Raw genomic sequence first — 24263 nt, 5'->3', positions numbered from 1 at the left:
TTCTTTGCATACTTATTCATTGAGTTCAACAAATATTCTGTCATTACCTCTTTTCAGTAATGCTTTCTTATGTGTCTATAAAATTATCAAAATACTGCAACTACAAGGAATTTAATTAAATATATTTCCCTTAAAATCTGTAGAACCACCAAGCTTCCTAGTGAAACCTGAACGACAACAAGCCATACCTGATTCTACGGTGGAATTTAAAGCAGTACTAAAAGGAACGCCACCATTTAAAATAAAGTGGTTTAAGGATGATATGGAACTTGCCTCTGGACCTAAATGTTTTATTGGCTTAGAAGGGTCAACTAGCTTCTTAAATCTCTACTCAGTAGATGCTTCCAAGACTGGACAATATACTTGCCAAGTTACCAATGATGTTGGTAGTGACTCTTGTACTACAGTGTTGCTTGTGACAGGTGTGCAAGTTTGTTTTATGTTTCTGTCTCACCGTGGTTCTGGGTCTTTCCGTAATCTGTTATGGCACATCTTGCCAATCAAGAAAGTACCTTTCTTTTTATTTCACTAGACTGTGTTTCCCAGACATTCTTTGTGTTTATCTCTTTATTACATACTACCTATTTTAACTTCTGTTATTAATTTCTGTTCCCTCATAATCTCCTCTTTCCTTGACTCTCTAGAACCACCAAAGTTTGTTAAGAGATTAGAAGCCTCAAAAATAGTGAAAGCAGGTGACTCAACACGACTTGAATGCAAGATAACTGGGTCCCCAGATATCAGAGTTGTGTGGTACAGAAATGAACATGAACTTCCAGCCAGTGAGAAATACAGAATGACTTTCATTGACTCAGTGGCAGTCATCCAGATGAACAATCTTGGTACTGAGGACAGTGGGGATTTCATTTGTGAGGCTCAGAATCCTGCTGGCAGCACAAGCTGCAGTACCAAGGTTATAGTAAAAGGTAGAAATTTCTTTCTTATGTTCCGTATTAACTGCGACCCACCTTCTTCTCCCCTGGGTATCACAGCCCTTTATTTGTTTACTGTCATTGTAGTTTCTGTTTGAGATCATAGAATATTTTTCCAAGCCACTATTATTTCCATTTTTAGATATTATTTCCTCTTAAGCTGTGCTTGCATGTAGCTAATCATTCTAGGATATTTTTCTTGTTACTGCAAAGCCTTACTTGTGATCCCCTCAACATATTGGCGGTTTCAGAAATTGCCCAAAATTTGCATTATTTTTTGCCTTCAATAATTTTTCCAAAAATATCATCATCCTCGCTATAATTGTTGTCATCAATAACAAGGAATATTTTTACGTATATGTAAGGTGAAAGCAATAGAGGTTTTAACCTGACATTTAAAACGAAACAATTATATTTTTTCTTCTCTCTCAAGAATCACTTCCTATCTATTAAAAATTGTATCGCTCTACCTTGGTACAAGTCGTACCAGTATTTTCTGCTGCCATTTCCAAAATTTTTTGTCACGAAGCCCCTGTTTGTCAAGTTGAGAGGCGATTATTGCAATTCCCGTTTGTTGAAATGGAAGGCTTAGATCACAGATGTGATTGATACCTTCCAAGTGGCTCAGCTGTAGGGAATATACAAAAAAAGCTTCTTCCCAAAGTCAGGATTCCATACTTCATGGAAGTCACAATTCATATACTTTTCTTACACATTTTGTATCAGTCTTTATAGTCCAAAAGAAATTTGTGAGGTCTAGTAGGCAGAATTCTGAGCTGCTCAGTCAGGACCTCAAGAGTCTAGACTGGTTTCTCTAACTGTCTTGTTGAGTGAGGTTAACTGCCTCTCTCAGTGGTAGTGCTGGACACTACTTGGCCAGTATAGTATCTTGATCCCTTTCTCCAATTTAAAACAGAGAAATAAACAAAACCCCTTGCTCTATGGAATTCAATAGGCCAATTCTTTTTTTTACAGAACCACCTGTTTTTAGCAGTATCCCTCCTGTAGTAGAAACCCTTAAAAACACTGAAGTTAGCCTTGAATGTGAACTTTCGGGAACACCACCATTTGAGGTGGTGTGGTATAAAGACAAGCGGCAACTCCGAAGTAGCAAGAAATACAAGATCGTATCCAAAAACTTCCATGCGAGCATCCACATTCTAAATGTCGAAACTTCAGACATCGGTGAATATCATTGCAAAGCACAGAATGAAGTGGGAAGTGATACTTGTATTTGTGCTGTAATTTTAAAAGGTAAGCATAGTTACTGCACAAGGGAGAAGTATTAGGACTGTACACAATTTTTGTTTTTTACTCGTCCATTATCTGGACAATCTTTTCAACAATCTCCATCCATCTTTCTCTGTTCAGAACCACCAAGATTTGTCTCCAAACTGAGCAGCCTCACTGTTGTGGCTGGAGAGCCTGCTGAGTTACAAGCATCCATAGAAGGCGCCCAGCCTATTTCTGTTCAGTGGCTTAAGGAGAAGGAAGAAGTGATTAGAGAAAGTGAAAATATCAGAATTACATTTGTGGAAAATGTTGCAACTCTGCAGTTTGCAAAAGCAGAACCAGCTAATGCTGGAAAGTATATCTGCCAAGTCAAGAATGATGGTGGAGTAAGGGAGAACATGGCTACACTGACTGTTTTAGGTTGGTATAATAGCCCCTAATAGAAAGTGGTGCCAAATACTAGAAAGAGTTACTAAGAAATATTGGAAGAATGTCTTCTTTTTCTGAATTTCTTCTGAAACTATATTGATCCTCACCTATTTGGCAGGTTTAGGGGCAAGGACCTAATTGCTTTTTCAAACACATCCCTGTTTCTGTGATTCTGACAAAAATTAGCCATTAGTTTTATTGTTTACTTACTATTTTTCTTATGGAGTAGCAGACATAATTATGACTTTCTTTTGCTTAGGCATGAAATAATTGGGAACCCGGCATTTTACCACAAGGAAATTTTGTTGTCATAGTACTAGTTTGTTAAAGCTGAAAAGAGCTCTAAAGCTCAAAGTCTGAGACAAAAGACTTGAGCTTTCATCTTTGGGTCACGTTAAATTTCACTTTAGAATTGTTTGGATAAGGACCTTCAAAAAACGGTCTTTAACACCTTCAAGTAGAGCAAAAATACCGAGTAATTCATTAACAACATATAGCCTTTGCTCAAAAGTCTCAAGTGCAAATCAATATACATCATCTAGTGTATATGGTCTAAATTGTTTTGGAAGTGGACTACTGCACAATATATATTTCTTAATAATAACTCTGATAATATTATGATAGCATGGAACTATGGAATCACATTTTAAAACCTAGAGAGAGAGCCCTAACATAACCCTGTCACTGGAAGAGGCAATCTTAGTGAATTTGATAGTAGAGGCATAGTAAAAGGTCACAGGCTCTGACAGATGGATATCACGTTTATTTCAGAGCCCGCGGTCATTGTTGAGAAGGCAGGATCAATGACAGTGACTGTCGGAGAGACATGCACTCTGGAGTGTAAGGTGGCTGGCACTCCCGAACTCTCTGTTGAATGGTACAAAGATGGAAAGTTATTGACCAGCAGCCAAAAGCACAAATTTAGCTTCTACAACAAAGTCTCTTCTTTAAAGATTCTCTCTGTTGAAAAGCAAGATGCAGGAACATATACTTTCCAGGTTCAAAATAATGTTGGAAAAAGCAGCTGCACAGCTGTGATCGATGTTTCAGGTTAGTTCAGATATTTTCTGCCAGTGGCTCTGCAAACTCCTTTAACAAGTTGCCTTCTTTCAAATCTTTCAAATTATGATGAGTCATTTACCTTTCCTCACACAGACCGAATGGTTCCTCCCTCTTTCACACGAAGACTGAAAGGCACTGTTGGGGTGCTGGGCACCTCTTGCGTCTTGGTGTGCAAAGTAGCTGGATCATCACCTATCTCTGTCGCCTGGTTTCATGAGAAAACGAAGATTGTCAGCGGAGCAAAGTACCAAACCACCTTTTCAGACAATGTCTGCACATTGCAGCTGAATTCTCTGGACTCATCCGATATGGGCCATTACACCTGTGTGGCTGCTAATGTCGCTGGTTCTGACGAATGTCGAGCCATGTTGACTGTACAAGGTCAGTGTCAGACAGTCAACCCTTTTCTTGCAAATTCCTCTTTGGGTCCACAACCTGGTTGCCATACATTCAAAAGTGCTCTTCTTTTTTCATTCAAAATTGTAACTAAATTTGAAGCTTACGGGATCTTTTGATTGTCTTCCATGTCTATATAGAACCACCCTCTTTTGTGAAGGAACCTGAACCTTTGGAAGTACTCCCAGGCAAAAATGTAACCTTCACAAGTGTTATTAGAGGAACCCCTCCATTCAAGGTTGGCTGGTTCAGAGGTGCCAGAGAGCTGGTGAAAGGAGACAGGTGTAACATCTACTTTGAAGACACTGTGGCAGAACTGGAATTATTTAATGTTGACATATCTCAGAGTGGGGAATATACCTGTGTAGTTTCTAACAATGCTGGCCAAACATCCTGCACTACTCATCTCTTTGTAAAAGGTTTGTTTAAGCGCAGTCACTCTTCCTATTTTCTGTATACTGACATCTTTTTTGTGTGTTTTATTGTGTTTAACCACTGTGCTTTGTCACTCATCAGAACCAGCTTCATTTGTGAAGAGATTAAGTGATCACTCTGTAGAACCAGGGAAATCCATAATTTTGGAGAGCACCTACACTGGAACACTTCCAATTACAGTCACCTGGAAAAAGAATGGTTTTAACATAACGCAGTCTGAAAAATGCAGTATAGTCACAACAGAGAAAACGTGCATCCTAGAAATTCTCAGTAGCACAAAAGGAGACGCAGGACAGTATTCCTGTGAAATTGAAAACGAAGCAGGAAGGGATATTTGTGAAGCTCTGGTATCTACATTAGGTCTGTTATCTTCATCCTCTCATAAATGATTTGCATTCTTCTTACATGAAATATGGATTTGTCTGGTTTTCTTTCATTCCAGTTGCTGACTGTGAGCCTTTATTTTTTAGAACCACCTTATTTTGTTATGGAATTGGAACCTCTGGAAGCAGCAGTTGGAGACTCAGTTTCTTTACAATGCCAAGTTGCCGGGACACCAGAAATTACAGTGTCTTGGTACAAAGGAGACACTAAGTTACGGCCGACTCCTGAATACAGGACTTATTTTACAAACAATGTGGCCACACTTGTTTTTAATAAAGTGAATATCAATGACAGTGGAGAGTACACGTGTGTAGCAGAAAATATTGTAGGAACTGCTTCTTCTAAATCTGTCTTCAGAATTCAAGGTGATAATATTATTTTAGAAATTAGAAAATAATTTCTTTTTTCCTTATCTTAAAGGAAACGTTTTTATCTTTATGGGGAAATTTTCATTTCATCTACTAGTGCCTCAAGTATTACTTGTTTTCCTACAGAGCGCCAACTCCCACCGTCCTTTGCAAGACAATTAAAGGATATTGAACAAACTGTTGGGTTACCAGTAACACTCACTTGTCGATTGAATGGTTCAGCACCCATACAAGTGTGCTGGTATAGAGATGGAGTACTTCTAAGAGATGACGAAAATCTACAGACGTCGTTCGTAGATAATGTGGCAACTTTAAAAATTTTGCAAACTGACTTGAGTCACTCTGGTCAGTACTCTTGTTCCGCTTCCAATCCACTTGGGACAGCATCTTCTAGTGCTAGACTAACAGCAAGAGGTTTGTTTCCATGTTAATCTTTCTCTTGGCAAATCATGACTTCTTATTTTATCTCAAAGTAGAAATGGCCAATGAAAACCACTACATATTGCCTCTTACTCTCATTTCCCAGAACCCAAGAAATCTCCCTTCTTTGACATCAAACCTGTGTCTATAGATGTTATTGCTGGAGAAAGTGCTGATTTTGAGTGTCATGTTACTGGTGCCCAACCAATGAGAATCACTTGGTCAAAAGACAACAGGGAGATCCGTCCTGGAGGAAACTATACAATCACGTGTGTGGGAAACACTCCCCATTTGAGGATTCTTAAAGTAGGCAAAGGAGACTCCGGTCAATATACTTGCCAAGCAACCAACGATGTTGGCAAGGACATGTGCTCAGCTCAACTCAGTGTAAAAGGTACTGATACATGACATTTCCAACATTTGCTCTTTACCACATTTGTGTAGTTGTCTTCTAAAAGTTTCTTTAGTTTTTAAATGTTTGGGATAAACTGACTGGATCACGGTAAAAATTGGACATTAGTGTTGGAGACAACATTAACCAAAGCTGTGCTTTCTCTTTATGTTATTCTTTAAATTGTCTGTCTCTAAGTGTAATTCTCTTAAAGAGTTTTGTTTAACTGAAATTTCTTAAATGTTTCAACTATTCATTCTATGTTCATCTTTTCCTGTTGTGTGACATTCTGTTTTATCATTACTAATTTTTGATCAAATACATCTATTAATACATTAACTTATGTTTTTAGCTTTTTATGTTTATTTTTAGCTACAAAAAATAAACTTATCAACTAAATCTTCCACCAAAACCAAAAGAGAACTTATTTTACCACCAATTTCTCAGAAAATATATTCTTAATAATAAGCCAGTTTAAATATGAACTTATGGAATCTTCAGCTACAAACATAAACTATTTTAATATGACCTTTTAAATGACTTTTTCCTTTGTTTACTAGAACCTCCAAAGTTTGTTAAGAAATTGGAAGCTTCAAAAGTTGCAAAACAGAGAGAATCCATTCAACTGGAATGTAAAATAAGTGGTTCCCCAGAAATAAAAGTTTTGTGGTTCCGAAATGACAGCGAACTTCATGAAAGTTGGAAATACAACATGTCGTTTGTTAATTCCGTGGCACTGCTCACCATCAATGAAGCCAGCACTGAAGACAGTGGCGACTACATTTGTGAAGCTCATAATGGTGTTGGTGATGCGAGCTGCAGCACAGCACTGACTGTCAAAGGTTAGACTCCACTAAGCTTCTTTCTGTGTTTGCCTCTGATTTGGATTCCAAGCAATCCAATGCACTAAGCAATGTTCTAAGCTCCAAAATAAAAAAGGCTAGTCAAGGTTATTTGCTCAGAATTCTGAAACTAGTTTTTATGAATTGTCATTTGTCAGTTGTGATTTGTGTCAGCATATTGTCCTGTGGTCACACCAGACACTCTTAATGATTCTAGATTCTAAAATATTTATTCCTTTTTAGTAAGCAAATGTTCTCACTGTCATTTTTTTTCTTCTGATAGAACCTCCCATTTTCACTCAGAAGCCTTCTCCAGTAGGAGCCCTTAAAGGTTCTGATGTTGTCTTACAATGTGAAATTTCGGGAACTCCCCCATTTGAAGTGGTGTGGGTTAAAGATCGAAAACAGGTTCGAAGCAGCAGGAAATTTAAAATCACATCAAAGAACTTTGATACTAGTCTTCATATCCTTAATCTTGAAGACTCTGATGTAGGGGAGTATCACTGTAGAGCTGCTAATGAGGTGGGAAGCGACACATGTGTCTGCACTGTCAAATTCAAAGGTTTGTATACATGGGCACAAAAAAATATGCCTCTTCCTTTCATCTCTTCATCTTTTCTTGCTTTACTAATAATTTATGTTACTGTGATTCTTACTTTTCTTCCTGTACCACTAATTTCTGTCATTAGAACCTCCACGATTCGTGAAAAAGCTAAGTGACACTTCAACCCTTCTTGGGGATCCTGTTGAGTTGCAGGCTGTAGTGGAAGGCTTCCAGCCAATTTCTGTTGTTTGGCTGAGAGACAAAGGTGAAGTCATCAGAGAGAGTGAACACACTAGGATTTCATTCACTGAGAACACTGCAACCCTCCAACTTGGTAGACCAGAAGCATCCGATTCTGGAAAATATGTGTGCCAAATCAAAAATGATGCTGGAATGAGGGAATGTTCTGCAGTCTTGACTGTACTAGGTTAGTAACAAAAAGCAGCCTTAAAAAAAATAAAGTTGATTAATCCATGATCATTTCTACAAATATTAGACTTACACAAAAATATTTTGCTTATACTCTTAGTGTAGAAGGTGACTTTGTTTTCAATGGAAATATACTTCTTCTTTTAGAACCAGCCAGAATCATAGAAAAGCCAGAACCCATGACTGTCACTACAGGAAATCCTTTTGCATTAGAGTGTGTAGTGGCTGGAACACCAGAACTTTCAACCAAGTGGTTCAAAGATGGAAGAGAATTATCTGCAGATAGCAAACATTACATCACATTTGTCAAGAAAGTGGCTTCACTTAAAATCCCCTGTGCAGAAATGAGTGACAAGGGGTTATATAGCTTTGAAGTGAAAAACAGTGTTGGGAAAAGTAACTGCACTGTATCTGTCCATGTTTCGGGTGAGTAGTATGAAGTTTTTCTGTTAAATGATTTTTCCAGAAAAGAAAAAAAAAACTCCTCTTTAAACGGACAACTACCTTTCTCCACTTAGATCGGGTTGTGCCTCCTTCCTTCATCCGCAAGTTGAAAGACATCAACACTATCCTGGGTGCATCAGCTGTCCTGGAGTGCCGAGTCTCGGGCTCTGCTCCAATTTCAGTTGGCTGGTTTCTGGATGGAGATGAAATCGTTAGTGGGCCCAAATGTCAGTCCAGCTTTGCGGAAAATGTCTGCACTTTGAATCTGAGCTCATTGGAACCATCCGACACAGGGACATACACGTGTGTGGCTGCCAATGTAGCTGGTTCTGACGAATGCTCAGCAGTTCTGACTGTCCAAGGTCAGTGTGCAAGGATCAGGCCACTGCACTTCTAACATTGCTTTTACGTATCTTCATTCTTGCCTTGCGGGAATTCCTTTATTTTGTCTTCATTTTTACTCTTATTTCAGTTTTCTTCAAGTAGCAAAAACACCTCTGACTTGGATTTCTGTTTTCTCTCAACCCCCTCTTCACCCCCACCCTGGGATAACTAGAACCGCCATCTTTTGAACAAACTCCTGAGTCTGTGGACGTGCTACCTGGAGTGAGCCTCACATTCACTGGTGTCTTCAGAGGCACTCCTCCTTTTAAAGTCAAGTGGTTTAAAGGCAGCAGGGAACTAGTGCCAGGGGAGTCATGCGCCATATCTCTGGAAGACTTCGTCACTGAACTGGAGTTGTTTGAGTTGGAGCCGTTACAGAGTGGAGACTATTCTTGCCTTGTCACTAATGATGCTGGTAGTGCTTCCTGTACCACCCATCTTTTTGTGAAAGGTTTGTTCTTTTCTCCAAGTCGTGTATTTATTTTCAATTTTTCTAAGTCTTCACTGAAGATGTGAATTTTACCCTCGTGTTTTCTCCTTATAGAACCAGCCACCTTTGTGAAGAGATTGGCTGATTTCTGTGTTGAGGCAGGAAGCCCCATAGTTCTCGAGGCTACGTATACTGGCACACCTCCCATCTCCGTGAGCTGGCTGAAGAACGACTTCCCTCTTTCACAGTCTCAGAACTGCAGTATCACCATGACCGAAAGATCAACGATACTGGAAATTCTTGACAGCACAGTAGAGGACTATGCACAATACAGTTGTTACATAGAAAATGAGGCCGGTCAAGATATTTGTGACGCACTGGTGTCTGTCTTAGGTGTGTTGACAGTAACCTCTCTTTAGTACTCTCTTTTCTTTCTTTTAAAACATCCTCTTTTCATTAGCATGATTGATTGATTATCATCTTTTGTAACTTAGAACCGCCTTATTTTACTGAACCTCTGGAACATGTGGAAGCAGTCGTTGGAGAACCTACGACTTTACAGTGTAAAGTGGATGGAACCCCAGAAATTAGAATTTCTTGGTATAAAGAGCACACAAAGCTACGATCAGCTCCTGCGTATAAAATGCAATTCAAAAATAATATTGCTTCCCTAGTAATCAACAAAGTGGATCATAGTGACATCGGCGAGTACACATGCAAGGCAGAGAACAGTGTGGGCGCAGTCGCTACTTCAGCTGTGCTTGTTATCAAAGGTGACGATGGTTTTGTTTAACAAGTCTGGCTATATGTTTATAGATTCATTCTCTTATAATCATCAAAATTTTAATGGATTGAGATATTCTGTGGATGCTTCCTCTCTTGTAAATAAGGATTATCTATCACTTCTTTACAGAGCGCAAACTTCCACCTTCCTTTGCAAGAAAACTGAAGGATGTCCACGAGACTCTTGGCTTCCCAGTTGCATTTGAATGCCGCATCAATGGCTCAGAACCTCTTCAAGTATCTTGGTACAAGGATGGGGTACTTTTGAAAGATGATTCTAATTTGCAAACATCTTTTATTCATAATGTAGCGACTCTTCAGATTTTGCAAACTGACCAGAGCCACGTTGGTCAGTACAACTGTTCAGCTTCTAATCCTCTTGGGACTGCTTCATCCAGTGCCAAGCTCATTCTCTCAGGTGAGTAGTTCATCGTTTTTCCTTCTTCATGATAAAGCGGCTTCACTGCTCCAGGTCACCAAAAGACCAGTGCCATTTAGCTTCTGTCTGGGAGCACGGAAACTGACATCAACATGTTGGTCTTCGTTCTTTTCAGAGCATGAAGTACCTCCTTTCTTTGATCTAAAGCCTGTGTCAGTAGATCTTGCTCTTGGAGAAAGTGGTTCTTTCAAATGCCACATAACTGGCACTGCACCAATAAAAATCACCTGGGCCAAAGACAACCGAGAGATTCGCCCCGGAGGCAACTACAAGATGACTTTGGTTGAAAATACTGCCACTCTGACAGTTCTCAAAGTAGCCAAAGGTGATGCTGGGCAGTACACCTGCTATGCAAGCAACGTTGCTGGAAAAGACTCTTGCTCTGCTCATCTGGGTGTACAAGGTACTTACTAGAGTGAAGTTAGCAAGGCCTCTCTTTTGCATTTTCAATATCTTAAAATATAGGAGGGAATGTACCAGAAAGTTATGTTTAAAGGAAGGACCACAGTCTAGTGGTTAGAAACAACCAAGGGGATCAAGGGTCTTCCAAACATAGTCAAGTTTAAAAAAATTTTGGGTAAAAAGTTAGAATTGGGAAGACATGAACCAAAAGGGAATATTTTAAAAAGCAAAGACTAGAGACTAGGGACAAGTGAGTGTAAACTTTTCACAGAATTGCAAGATAATCCAAGTTTGAAAGAAGTTATCTTAGGACAAACAAAAGGAAGTTACCTCAGATGATTTATTTTCCACCATAGTTAGTAACTGAATGGATTTTGTCTCTCTAAGGGATAGCAGAACCCCTAAACCATGAAGCCCCTTCAGAAGAGTCCAGATTAATTATGAGGTCCATTTCTTTTTCTCTACTACCCCTACTTAAATAACAGTGGAAGCCAGTGTTGTGGGGAATACATCAAGATTCCTTTTGAAGCTGATGTTATAGAAGATAACCATGTCTTGCTACAGCATGTGCATGGTGGCTATTGTCAGAAATTGAATATTTAACTCAATGGACTGCTGGTCTTACCCATTAGAGCATTTTTAACGTTTTTTGTGGTGGTGGTTTATAAATACTTTGAAATTAAAATAGAATCATTCTAGCAGCCCATTTGTTCTATTTCATATAGCTAATCATTTTTATCTGCCTAATTCTAGACTTTTTGCCTCAGTTAATGAAGAAAGCATTGCTCTTACCCACTTCAAAGGAAATTATGAAGGTTGATGAAATATCTATTTAAGAGCTATAGGACAGAGTAGCACAAAACATAGCAAGATATCTGACCCAATGTTATTCCAGCACTTCGTGGCACATAATTGATATCTTTACAGCCACAGGAAGTAAAGATGTACTCCGGTGGTTAACACCTAAAAGAGTACTCAGACTCTCTTGTTCCTTGTGAAACTTCAAGGGGCTCCCACTGACAGATACGCTCTCCTGCCTCTGCTCACAGCACTAGGGAAGTGATCCTTTTGCTGGGAAGATAATTGCACAATAGGGATTACTATCTCTTCCTCCTTCCTTTTGCAAGAGTACCTGGTGTGGATGTGTCCTAGTTTGCTAATGCTGCAGAATGCAAAACACCAGAGATGGATAGGCTTTTATAAAACGGGGGTTTATTTTGCTACACAGTTACAGTCTTAAGGCCACAAAGCGTCCAAGGTAACACACCAGCAATTGGGTACCTTCACCGGAGGACGGCCAATGGTGTCCGGAAAATCTCTGCGAGCTAGGAAGGCAGCCGGCATCTGCTCCAAAGCTCTGGCCTCAAAACGGCTTTCTCCCAGGACGTTCCTCTCTAGCAAGCTTTCTCCTCTTCAAAACATCACTCACAGCTGCACTCACTCAGTTTTCTCTCTCTCAGTCAGTTCATTTATATGGCTCCACTGATCAAGGCCCACCCCGAATGGGCGGGGCCACACCTCCATGGGAACATCTCATCAAAATTATTACCCACAGCTGAGTGGGGCACATTCCAAGCAAATCTAACCAGCACCAAAAACGTCTGTCCAACAAGACCACAAAGATAATGGCATTTGGGGGACACAGTACATTCAAACCGGCACAGGATGCTTAACAAAAATTTAATGTATTCTAATTTAGGGACTTACTATTTGGTTTTTACTTATTCTTTCTTGAACTGCATCAAATGAATTTTTTTTCTAGAGTTAAAGATCTCTCTTTTTGACAGAGATTCTTTTTTTCACTTTGTCTTGAATTATGCATGCCTTTACCTTCCCTTAACCTGTGTTTTCCTTCTTGGCCCATAGAACCACCCAGGTTCATTAAGAAGCTAGAACCTTCGAGGATCATGAAACAAGATGAATATACGAGATATGAATGCAAAATAGGCGGGTCTCCGGAAATCAAAGTTTTATGGTACAAGGATGAGACTGAAATTCAAGAGAGTAATAAATTCAGAATGTCATTCGTTGACTCAGTGGCAGTGTTGGAAGCGTACAACCTCAGTGTTGAGGACAGTGGAGACTACACATGTGAGGCCCGCAATGCAGCAGGCAGTGCAAGCAGCAGCACTTCTCTAAAAGTTAAAGGTCAGAGCTTACTATTCCTTTGTGTTTTTCCATTAGTCTCCTCTCCAGTTGTCCTCTCAATTTCCTGTTTGACTTGCCATTGATGTCTTAAAATTGTTACAGGATACAATAAAAAATTGAAAGTGATGTTTTTCCTCTTGATGAAATGGAGACCTGATTCTTGCTTGTAGCTGTATGTTTACCGAATACATTCTAATTTTCCTTGTTGCTAACTCAATTGCCTTCCAATTTTAGAACCACCCATTTTCCACAAAAAGCCTCATCCTATTGAGACACTGAAAGGAGCTGATGTTCACCTTGAATGTGAGCTTCGGGGAACTCCTCCATTTCAAGTTTCTTGGCACAAAGACAAGAGAGAAATTAGGAGTGGCAAGAAGTACAAGATAATGTCTGAGAACTTCTTTACAAGTATTCACATCCTGAATGTCGACGTCGCAGATGTTGGGGAATATCAATGTAAAGCCACAAACGACGTGGGGAGTGACACTTGTGTTGGTTCTATCACTCTGAAAGGTTAGATTGACTTCATTATCTTCTGCTTATCACTTTCCCCCTAATTTTAATAGTCTGTTGCCCCCTTTTCTATGGCCCAGTCCTTCATCCATAACTGGCACTCTCTTCTACTTTTCCCTTTTTTCCTTCCAAACACTTTTTTCTTTAGTCTGCTTTCCATTTCAAATCCAATCCTACCAAGAAGCATTTAAGAGAATTTTGCCCAGATGTTTTGCTTGGATTTAGAATGCTAAAGTTAGGACAGAACAAGATATTCAATTCAACTCTTTCTACTTAATACAAACCTTAATGTGTCCCTGCTCCCATCCATCACCAGTGCCTCTTATTTAAGAAATGGAAATAACATATTATCACTAGTTTTATTCCTAGCATTCATGATTGAGGGAAATGTGATTCGTTTTGCACATTTTAGAATGCTGTTTTGCCTCTTTTCCATCAGCACCACCGAGGTTTGTGAAGAAGCTTAGTGATGTCTCTACTATTGCCGGTGAAGAAGTTCAGCTGCAGACTACTATTGAAGGCGCTGAGCCAATTTCAGTGACATGGTTCAAAGATAAGGGGGAAGTCGTTAGAGAAAGTGACAACATATGGATTTCATATTCAGAAAACACTGCAACCCTACAGTTTTCAAGAGCAGAACCAGCCAGTGCTGGGAAGTACACCTGTCAGATCAAAAACGATGCTGGAATGCAAGAGTGCTTCGCCACACTGTCTGTTCTCGGTTAGTAAAAGATGATGTTATGAATGCAAGTCACAGTCTCACTAGTATATGTGTTTTCTTTGCTTCCTCAATTTCACTTAAAATTTGGTTGTAATTCCCATCTCATCTTAGAACCTGCAGCAATTGTGGAAAAGCCAGAATCCATAAAAGTTACTTCAGGAGATACCTGTACCTTGGAGTGTACAGTAGCTGGCACACCAGAACTCAGAACTAAGTGGTTCAAGGATGGAAAAGAGCTGACAAGTGACAGCAAATACAAAATCAGCTTCTTCAACAAAGTGTCTGGCCTTAAGATTATCAACCTGTCACCCAGTGACAGTGGGGTATATAGTTTTGAGGTGCAAAATCCTGTTGGTAAAGACAGCTGCACGGCCTCAGTGCAAGTTTCAGGTGGGTTCATTGGGCTTTTGTTTCATCATTATAATAATGTAGTTCCTCCTTTGCATATATGAGTTTGACACCCTCCAAATTAGCATACTCAGAGGTAACATACCTAAGGCAGTAGAAGAAAACCAAGTTCAAGGGTTGTAGCACCACTTTTTTTGAAGAAGAAGAAGAATTTCCACAATTCAACATGGTAGGAGTAAAACTTAAGCTCTGCATAGGGTTATAATGGTCTTCTACTATCATTTATGCTGTAATAAGTCACTATATATGATTCACAGCAGAGAGAGACCAAAATCCCTAACAAGTCAACTGGGACTTCTTGTCCATTAATTCTCAGGCTTTCGATTATATGAACTTCTAGGGAATTTTTTGATACCCTCATAAAAGAGCCAAAGGAATCTAGGGATGTTCCATCAAAAAGCCAATAATCTCTTTCAACTCATTTTGTTGTCCCTTGTTTGTTTGCTTTTTATCACATTCAGACCGAATTTTACCTCCTTCATTTACAAGGAAATTGAAAGAGACAAATGGTCTGTCTGGCTCCTCTGTTGTAATGGAGTGCAAAGTCTATGGATCACCTCCGATCTCTGTCTCCTGGTTCCACGAAGGAGATGAGATCAGCAGTGGAAGGAAGTACCAGACTACTTTGACAGATAATGCCTGTGCCTTAACTGTGAACATGCTGGAAGATTCGGATGCTGGTTACTACACATGTGTAGCTACTAATGTGGCTGGTTCTGATGAATGCAGTGCACCTTTGACTGTGAGAGGTCAGTTAAAAATATAGATAAAATAGAAACAGATTTCATAATTTTTAAGCATTTTATTGCCACATTTCACAAATATTAAACTTTTTCTGGTGTGTGCTTTTGTGTTTAGAGCCACCATCTTTTGTTCAGAAACCAGATCCCATGGATATTTTAACTGGGACAAATGTAACTTTCACAAGCATCATAAAAGGAACACCTCCTTTCAGTGTCAGCTGGTTCAAGGGTAGCAGTGAACTAGTGCCAGGAGACAGATGTAATGTGTCTTTGGAGGATTCGGTTGCTGAACTGGAGCTGTTTGATGTAGATACTTCACAAAGTGGAGAATATACCTGCATAGTTAGCAATGATGCTGGCAAGGCTTCTTGTACAACACATCTCTACGTAAAAGGTTTCTTTGCAATTCCAAGTTTTCACAATGAATATGCATTTCTAATTAGATTTGTCTATGTTTTGTATGTATATGTGTTTGCATTCATCCTTTCCATTTGTTTTCTATAGCCCCAGCCAGATTTGTGAAGCGGCTCAATGATTACAGCATAGAGAAAGGAAAACCCCTGATCCTGGAGGGCACATACACTGGAACTCCGCCCATTTCAGCTACCTGGAAGAAAAACGGCTTAAATGTACTTCCTTCTCAGAGGTGTATGATCACCACCACGGAAAAGTCTGCAATCCTGGAAATTTCAAGTAGCACAGTAGAGGATGCAGGGCAGTACAACTGCTACATTGAAAATGCTTCCGGAAAAGATTCCTGTTCAGCACAAATACTGATACTAGGTTGGTCATGATTGCACATGCCTGTCTTTTCATACAAGTAATCAATCTGGCTTGTCTCTTTCGTTACTGATTATCTCTCTTGGCTGCAGAACCTCCGTACTTTGTCAAGCAGTTGGAGCCTGTTAGAGTGACCGTTGGAGATTCTGCCTCTTTGCAATGCCAACTTGCTGGGACCCCTGAGATTGCAGTGTCTTGGTATAAAGGCGATACGAAATTGAGACCCACAGCTACCTACAAAATGCACTTTAGGAACAATGTTGCCACACTAGTTTTCAACCAGGTTGATGGTAATGACAGTGGAGAATATATCTGCAGAGCTGAAAACAGTGTGGGAGAAGTTTCTTCGTCAACTTTCCTCACTGTTCAAGGTGATTGAAATATTTTAAAACTGAATGAATTAGTGTTTCTTTTGTACTAGATTTAAATAACCTGATGAGAGCCTTCTTGCTAGGAAAATCTTTCCAAATGCTAAATTTTCTGCTTAGGTAATTCCATCTATAGTTAGATCCTTATACTTCTGTCTAGCCTTTACAGAGAGAGGTAGGAAAATTAAATCTTCAGTTGGAAGGGCCTGATGATCAATCGTCTCTATAATTAATTTAGAAAAATAAATGGCTCTATGTTTTAAAATCACTTCCTGAGTGTCTTAGGTTTATTTAAATTGTTAGAAGACAGTCTTAAAAGTAGGAGAGTCTGTTGTGTGCCTGGAAACATACCTTAAGACAATTTTTCCATTGGCTTACAGATCTTTGCACTTACTCGACGTTAGAGTGGCCTCAGGGTGAAACTTTTGCTCCGAAAGTATATATGTTTTTTTCTTTACCAATTCAAGAAATGTTAGTATTTCCTGACCTGTTTATAGAAATTCCATTATCTATGTAACAGTAATTTTGAGAAGAATATTTGGTAAATTTAAAATGTCCAGAGCATTTATTACTTTTGTCCTTTTCCTACAGAGAAAAAACTACCACCGTCATTTTCCCGACAATTGAGAGATGTTCAGGAAACGGTTGGTTTACCAGTTGTTTTTGAATGTGCCATAACTGGATCAGAACCTATTGTGGTATCCTGGTTTAAAGATGGCAAGCCCTTGAAAGATGGCCCAAATGTGCAAACATCATTTTTAGATAATGTAGCCACCCTCAACATTTTTAGAACAGATCGGAGCCTTGCAGGCCAATATTCTTGCACAGCTGCAAATCCTATAGGCTCTGCTTCTTCTAGCGCCAGACTCATTCTGACAGGTTTGTGGATTCTTGAACTTCTTCCTATTTCTGTAATTAATTTTTTTGTAATCAAATACAAAATTGGGGAGAAAACATAACAATTTCCATAAATTGGGATGGCTCAGGGTGTGGAGCCTAAAATCTTGTGTTTCTGATCTACTCTTAGAGGGGAAGAACCCACCTTTCTTTGACATCCCTGTCGCCCCTGTGGATGCTGTGGTGGGAGAAAATGCTGACTTTGAGTGCCACGTTACTGGAACACAACCGATAAAGGTCAGCTGGGCCAAAGATAACAGAGAGATACGAAGTGGTGGAAACTACCAGATTAGTTATCTGGAAAACTGCGCCCACCTGACAATCCTAAAAGTCGACACAGGAGACTCTGGACAATATACCTGCTATGCTGTGAATGAAGTAGGAAAGGACTTCTGCACAGCTCAGCTTAATATAAAAGGTATCGTTTATTTTTTGTGTGGTATAAGGGGTAATCATTTTATATTATATCCTAAGGGCATAGGTTTTATTATGACAAATCAAAGTTAGGGCAAAAGTTTTTCACAAATATGGCATAAAGATATTTAAGATAAGTAAGTTTCTTTAGAGAAAAAGTGGCCTTATTTTGATCTGTATTTTTCTAAGATTTGATAACTCCTACATAACTCTAAAGTCATCCTCATTTTATAAATTTCTGGTCTTGCAAATGCCATAAATTATTCTTACCACCCAGCCCATAAGTTAGAGAACAGTTTACAGTAAGCTCCTGGAAGGGGGCTGACATTTTTAAAAACATACACTGACATGCTGTGTTTAGTTGATCAGCATTGTCTTTTAATGAAAAATATTACCTTTTTTTTAATCTCATATTAAAAATCTGCTTCTGATTCCACATCCTGTAACCTTGCAATTTCTTACAGAGCGGCTAATCCCACCAAGTTTCACTAAAAAACTCTCAGAAACAGTAGAAGAAACAGAAGGGAATTCTTTCAGACTTGAGGGGCGTGTTGCTGGTTCCCAGCCTATAACTGTTGCTTGGTACAAAAATAATATGGAGATACATCCAACCGCTAATTGTGAAATAACATTCAAGAACAACACACTACTACTGCAAGTAAAGAAAGCAGGCATGGCTGATGCTGGTTTGTACATGTGCAAAGTATCAAATGATGCAGGTTCTGCTCTATGTACATCTTCCATTGTTATCAAAGGTCAGTTAACTTTACAGTCACAGCCTATTGTGTTTCTCTTCACTGCCTACTAGATAGCCATGTGCATTTACTTTTATATCTTAACCAATATACAGGTAGGGTGTAAATATACATTATTTAAATGGCTTGCAGTAACTCCATATATGTTTACTAATCCATATGTGTATATTATAGCATTTGTAATTTAATTATGTGGCCAAAGTAGGTGTCATTTAAGAAATGGACAAAAATCTTAGCCACTAAATCATATCCCAAAGTTCTTGTTAGGTAGTTAAAAGTGTAAGTCTACTTTGAAATGTGTGTGTAAATGACCTATACTTATTATGAAGCACATTGATTATGAAAATTTTTTAAATTGTTCATCATTGAATATTGCACTAGGTTTGCTTATTATGAGTTAAATCACATTGGAAAACATTCTCTTTTCTAAGTATATTTCTAAAGAATGCTTGTTAAATGTATATTTCCCAAAGCTTTTGGCCTGTAAATGAATATTAATCCCAGAGAAGAGAGTAAAATTTGCTCAAAAAGGCAAAAAAAAGATATAGATGTGTGGAAGATGTTATTGCATGCCATTATAGAAGATGTATTTAAATACACAGTCAATGCCTTGAGGCAAAAAAAATAGACTATGTTGTTTAAGGAGATTATCTCCATCTGATTCTCTGATCATTATGGCTTTATCCAGATAATTATGCTACAGATTCATCAAAATCACTTTACAAACCAACCTCTTAGAGTAGCTTAGAATTAATTACCAGCTCCAATGATCTGGTTGGCCATTTCAGACTGCACATTACTAGTTAGATTAATATCATTGCGTTGTTCAGACTTAAAATTCCAACTTTCATTACTTGTTTAATAGAATTTATGAGTTTATCTTTTAAAAGACATGTTTAGTAAAATGAAAAATATGTGCTTAGCAATGGCTTAAATTCATGATTTACATTCATGATGAGTCCATAAATGCTTTCTATTGAATTTTGAGACTACTTATGTATCTACTCCTCACTTCAAGATAGACTTCAGAAGTTTTAATCTTTATGATCACAAATATTCACCTTATCCTTACTATATATATAGATCTCATAACTGTTGGATTAAATTATTATGTAATACAGAGTTGCACATGGCCTTCTATCATATTCCTCATGTCTGCTTCACTGGTTTTCATTTGAATACCGAGTTTCGACTCATAATGCCTTTGTGATAAACTTGGATTTTAAATGTTACTGTAGTAGCATTTATTAGCTAAAGATGAACATCAGAGAAAATCACATATTAACATGAGGGCCCATAGATTACTCAGGTGCTAGCATTCTTTCCCAGAAAGTAACGATTGCCACTGTAGATGAGCAAAATTCCCCAATAAGCTCTTGGTTTTTAGGGTTTGGAGAAGTTTATAGTAACTACCAGTGCAATGTTTGCAGTGCTTAATCAGGAAACAGAAGCTTTGGCGATTTGTGGACAGAAGGGAATATTTTTGCTTGTTTTTAGACCTTTATTTTTTAAATCCAACAAAGATAACTATTGCCTTCAGAGAAGAATAACATAGGCATAAATTTCTGTTCTAATATAGCAACCAGTGTTACCTAAGAGGCACAACTGTCTTGCTCTTTTTTTTTTTTTTGGAATTTAATAATTTTTTGCTTTTATATTCCTAATTAAAATACCTTTTAAATTCCAGAGCCTAAGAAGCCACCAGTGTTTGATCAGCATCTTACTCCAGTAACAGCTATTGAAGGAGAATTTGTGCAGCTCACCTGTCATGTTTGGGGATCTGAGCCAATTAGGATCCAGTGGTTGAAGGCTGGCAGGGAAATGAAGCCTTCAGACAAATGCAGCTTCAGCTTTGCTAACGGAACAGCTGTGTTGGAGCTCCGGAATGTGGCTAAAGCAGATTCAGGAGATTATGTGTGTAAAGCTTCAAATGTGGCTGGCAGTGACACTTCCAAATCAAAAGTGACCATTAAAGGTACAGACACCTAAAAAGTCTTTTTTGGATCAAGCCTACAATTGTTTACATTTTCTTATTATAATTTGAGAATGGAAGTGGATTTTTAGAAACACCAATTATTGCTCATTTGCAATTTGTAGCCCTCTTATTTTAAGCTCCTAACTTTTATATAGGGAAAATGTATGTTACCATTTTAACTGTAATAATAAAACATGTAAAACACATTTTTCAGACAAACCAGCTGCAGTCCCAGCAGCTAAGAAAGCTGCAGTAGATGGAAAACTTTTCTTCGTATCAGAACCTCAGAGTATCAGAGTTGTAGAAAGTAAGTGCTTTATGTAAAGTATGTTTTCCTTCCTTGAAGCTTTTACTACTGTTCAGTTTTAGAATAACTGCTTTTGGAAATTAAAATTTTTATTCATTTGTTTTCATTATTTCTTAGAAACCACTGCAACATTCATTGCAAAAGTTGGAGGTGATCCCATCCCAAATGTTAAATGGACAAAAGGGAAATGGAGACAACTGAACCAAGGAGGTCGCATTTTTATCTACCAGAAAGGCGATGAAGCAAAACTAGAAATTAGGGACACCACAAAGACAGATTCTGGATTATACAGATGCGTCGCCTTTAACAAGCATGGTGAAATTGAAAGTAATGTTAACCTTCAGGTGGATGAAAGGAAGAAACAAGAAAAAATTGAAGGAGATCTTAGAGCAATGCTGAAAAAGTAAGTTTATTTAAAAAAAAAAAAACATTTAAATACATTTGTCCTGGTAAAATATCCATATGTGTCCAGCAATTTTCCTTTAACAAAAGGGATCGCTCAATAGGAGTGGACCATCCCCACCAAGATTCATATTTTTTTTAACAAAAACAGATAAGCAGATATACCACATTTGGTTGGAAGTTAGTGGTTTGCTAGGATCAATTTCTGAATAATCAAGAGAGGTAATTAAAAATGAGGAGAATTTTTGTTAAGATTTTAAGCAAAAGGAGGTGGCCTAAAAGGAAGTCTGAATATTGATATATATGCATGTGTGTCTTAGTATGAAATTTTTGTTTCCATCTTTGATTTTTGATGCCATGAGTGGCTTTCCAGATCAACTGTTTTAAACATTTTCTGTAATTACCAATAATTTCAATATATGTTGAACTTACTGAACATATGAATATATGTTCAATTTATGTTTCAACATAATTATTGAATTAATTATTGACAATCAACATTTAATGTCTATTCATCTTTACCATGGCATGTTATTTATCCCTTATTAATATTTTCCATTATTATTTTTCCTTATATTATCATTTTTTAATCAGTCTTTGGCTGAAAATTTTTCAGAAATGCTTCTATTATCCTTTTTGTAAAGCCTGTGGTCAAACTTCTGTACTTTGTAACGTTAGTCCAATCTTAATTCATTCCTTCTCCAAACACATTTTTTATTTTTTCGTAATTAATCTGGAAAAATTAGTTTTTCTCAAATAATGAACTAACTGTTCCTTTAGGAAAATTTGAAAACTTAATGATATTTGTAATCTTTGAACGATGATAGACAATTCAAAATAAGTAGAAGACAGGTGATTTAGGTTGATTTCTTTTCTCATTTAGGACTCCAATCTTAAGGAAAGGATTTGGGGAAGAAGAGGAAATTGATATCATGGAACTTCTCAAAAATGTTGATCCTAAAGAGTATGAAAAATATGCCCGCATGTATGGAATCACTGACTTCCGGGGTCTTCTTCAGGCATTTGAACTGTTAAAGCAAAGTCAAGTAGAAGAAACACACAGATTGGTAAGGTCGTTTGTATATAGCATCACTGTAAAAAAAAGTTCATATTTGAAACATCTAAACTGTACACTTTGAATGACCAGACTGCTACATTTGTATTTTATATAATCTAAACAGCATCAGGAATGGAAGTTGAAAATAACTGTGCATCCCTAATTAAAATTTTTTTCCTATATAATACTTGTCCTTTTGTTCCTCAGGAAATTGAGGAAATAGAGAAGTCAGAGAAGGATGAAAAAGAATTTGAGGAACTTGTATCATTTATTCAGCAAAGGCTAACACAGACAGAGGTGAAATAAATTATGCTGATAATGAAGTGAACAAATTTTATTATTGGGAATTAATAAGGGGAGGAATGACTGACCAGTTTTGATTCTTTATTCTCCTAGCCTGTCACTCTCATCAAGGATATTGAAAACCAGACAGTTTTGAAAGATGAAGATGCTGTCTTTGAAATTGACATTAAAATTAATTATCCAGAAATCAAGCTTTCATGGTACAAAGGAACTGAAAAACTGGGATCCAGTGATAAATTTGAAATAAGCATCGATGGTGACCGACATACACTCAGAGTGAAAAACTGTCAACTTAAAGATCAGGGCAATTATAGATTGGTTTGTGGTCCACACATTGCTAGTGCTAAACTAACTGTAATTGGTAAGTTAAAAAAAAAGTTTTATAAAAAACGTGGTATTAATTTACTGTCGAGCACATCTGCATGGGCTGTTGATCAAAATGTTTATTTTATCATGTGAACAGAGCCTGCTTGGGAACGCCATCTTCAGGATGTTACTTTAAAAGAAGGCCAGACTTGCACCATGACATGCCAGTTTTCTGTGCCAAATATAAAATCTGAATGGTTCAGAAATGGCAGAATTCTTAAACCCCAAGGAAGATATAGAACAGAAGTGGAACACAAAGTCCACAAACTGACCATCGCAGATGTTCGAGCAGAAGACCAGGGTCAGTACACCTGCAAATACGAAGGCCTTGCCACGTCAGCAGACCTCAGAATTGAAGGTGGGTGAAAGACTGGATGGAATTATTTCTGTATACAGCGTAGGACGACTGCAAATATGTAGGACCTCTGCAACCCAGTCATTGAACCCATCCCAAAAAGCTTGTGTGTGCTCATTTCCCAGCACACCTACTCATAACGTTCACTCACATCTCATAATTCACACAACATCAAAAAGGAAAATATCCAAATAATTGCCAGTTCTCTTGCATAGCTCTTTTTCCCAGAGGCAGATTTTGATCTGTGTTAAAACCTATCTTTCTAACATTATTTCTGTTTAAATACTGATTTCCATAACTCTCATATCTGTAATTTGATTCCTAGAAAGAAATCTTGAAAAGAACCAGCTGTCTTGGATGTAAATCTAGAAAGTCTTGGCTGAGAGTTGATACTTGGCCTATAGAAACTAATCTGACTTTATCTGTGGGAAATTTTTTATCTGAAAGTAACAGCATATGTGATGTGTGATTAGAAGCTGTTTTTCAAAAATATTATTGTTCAGATCACATTCCAACCTTCTGAATCTCTGAAATAAAGTGGAATCGCAGGTTTAGGAGCAACAGAATTCATTTCTGGTTGATTGTATACATTTTCCAAAGATACCCTTGGAGTGTATTGAGCAAAATTTTGGCTGTAATGATAGCATCTACTTCTAGTTGCTGGTGCCCATTTTTAGTTGTTGAAACACAACTATATAACTTCTTATTTACATAAGCAATTCAATGCCTCAGACTTACTTTACAATTAATATCAACACCTGGTAGTATTTTAAAGTTCAAAAAATTGAACATGGTTTTCAAATTAAAGGGTCCAGTTTGAAAGTGCTTATCATTCTTAAATAATTGCATACTTTTAATATGATCTATCAAAAAGAAAGTTCATCGAATATGTTTGATTTTTAAGGTGTTCATGATACTATTAGACATTTGATTCCAGACTGCCAATAGAATTTTACAGAAGAACCCTCCACTCCAGTCCATTCTCCCAAAAAAACATTTCTGCT

General features: G+C 37.9%; 1 protein-coding gene across 1 annotated transcript in view; it reads left to right on the top strand.

Moving 5' to 3' along the window:
• TTN (titin) overlaps nucleotides 1–24263 on the top strand; it is a 272725-nt gene that overhangs the window by 78763 nt on the left and 169699 nt on the right. The window contains 39 exon segments of the mRNA XM_037850412.1: nucleotides 144–386; nucleotides 645–926; nucleotides 1908–2186; nucleotides 2304–2585; nucleotides 3366–3644; nucleotides 3750–4037; nucleotides 4193–4471; nucleotides 4569–4847; nucleotides 4958–5236; nucleotides 5366–5653; nucleotides 5766–6053; nucleotides 6611–6892; nucleotides 7176–7454; nucleotides 7582–7863; nucleotides 8013–8291; nucleotides 8384–8671; nucleotides 8866–9144; nucleotides 9238–9516; nucleotides 9618–9896; nucleotides 10037–10324; nucleotides 10461–10748; nucleotides 12614–12895; nucleotides 13130–13408; nucleotides 13848–14129; nucleotides 14241–14519; nucleotides 14999–15286; nucleotides 15396–15674; nucleotides 15785–16063; nucleotides 16153–16431; nucleotides 17020–17307; nucleotides 17456–17743; nucleotides 18204–18494; nucleotides 20182–20469; nucleotides 20684–20776; nucleotides 20894–21179; nucleotides 22062–22245; nucleotides 22443–22532; nucleotides 22632–22899; nucleotides 23002–23262. Of these exon segments, the coding sequence (XP_037706340.1) occupies nucleotides 144–386; nucleotides 645–926; nucleotides 1908–2186; nucleotides 2304–2585; nucleotides 3366–3644; nucleotides 3750–4037; nucleotides 4193–4471; nucleotides 4569–4847; nucleotides 4958–5236; nucleotides 5366–5653; nucleotides 5766–6053; nucleotides 6611–6892; nucleotides 7176–7454; nucleotides 7582–7863; nucleotides 8013–8291; nucleotides 8384–8671; nucleotides 8866–9144; nucleotides 9238–9516; nucleotides 9618–9896; nucleotides 10037–10324; nucleotides 10461–10748; nucleotides 12614–12895; nucleotides 13130–13408; nucleotides 13848–14129; nucleotides 14241–14519; nucleotides 14999–15286; nucleotides 15396–15674; nucleotides 15785–16063; nucleotides 16153–16431; nucleotides 17020–17307; nucleotides 17456–17743; nucleotides 18204–18494; nucleotides 20182–20469; nucleotides 20684–20776; nucleotides 20894–21179; nucleotides 22062–22245; nucleotides 22443–22532; nucleotides 22632–22899; nucleotides 23002–23262 (10473 nt within the window).

This window comes from Choloepus didactylus, chromosome 9 (assembly GCF_015220235.1).
Source record: "Choloepus didactylus isolate mChoDid1 chromosome 9, mChoDid1.pri, whole genome shotgun sequence".
Taxonomy (NCBI): Eukaryota; Metazoa; Chordata; class Mammalia; order Pilosa; family Megalonychidae; genus Choloepus; species Choloepus didactylus.
Note: the sequence above shows the minus strand (reverse complement) of the source record. Positions and strands in the feature narration are given on the sequence as shown.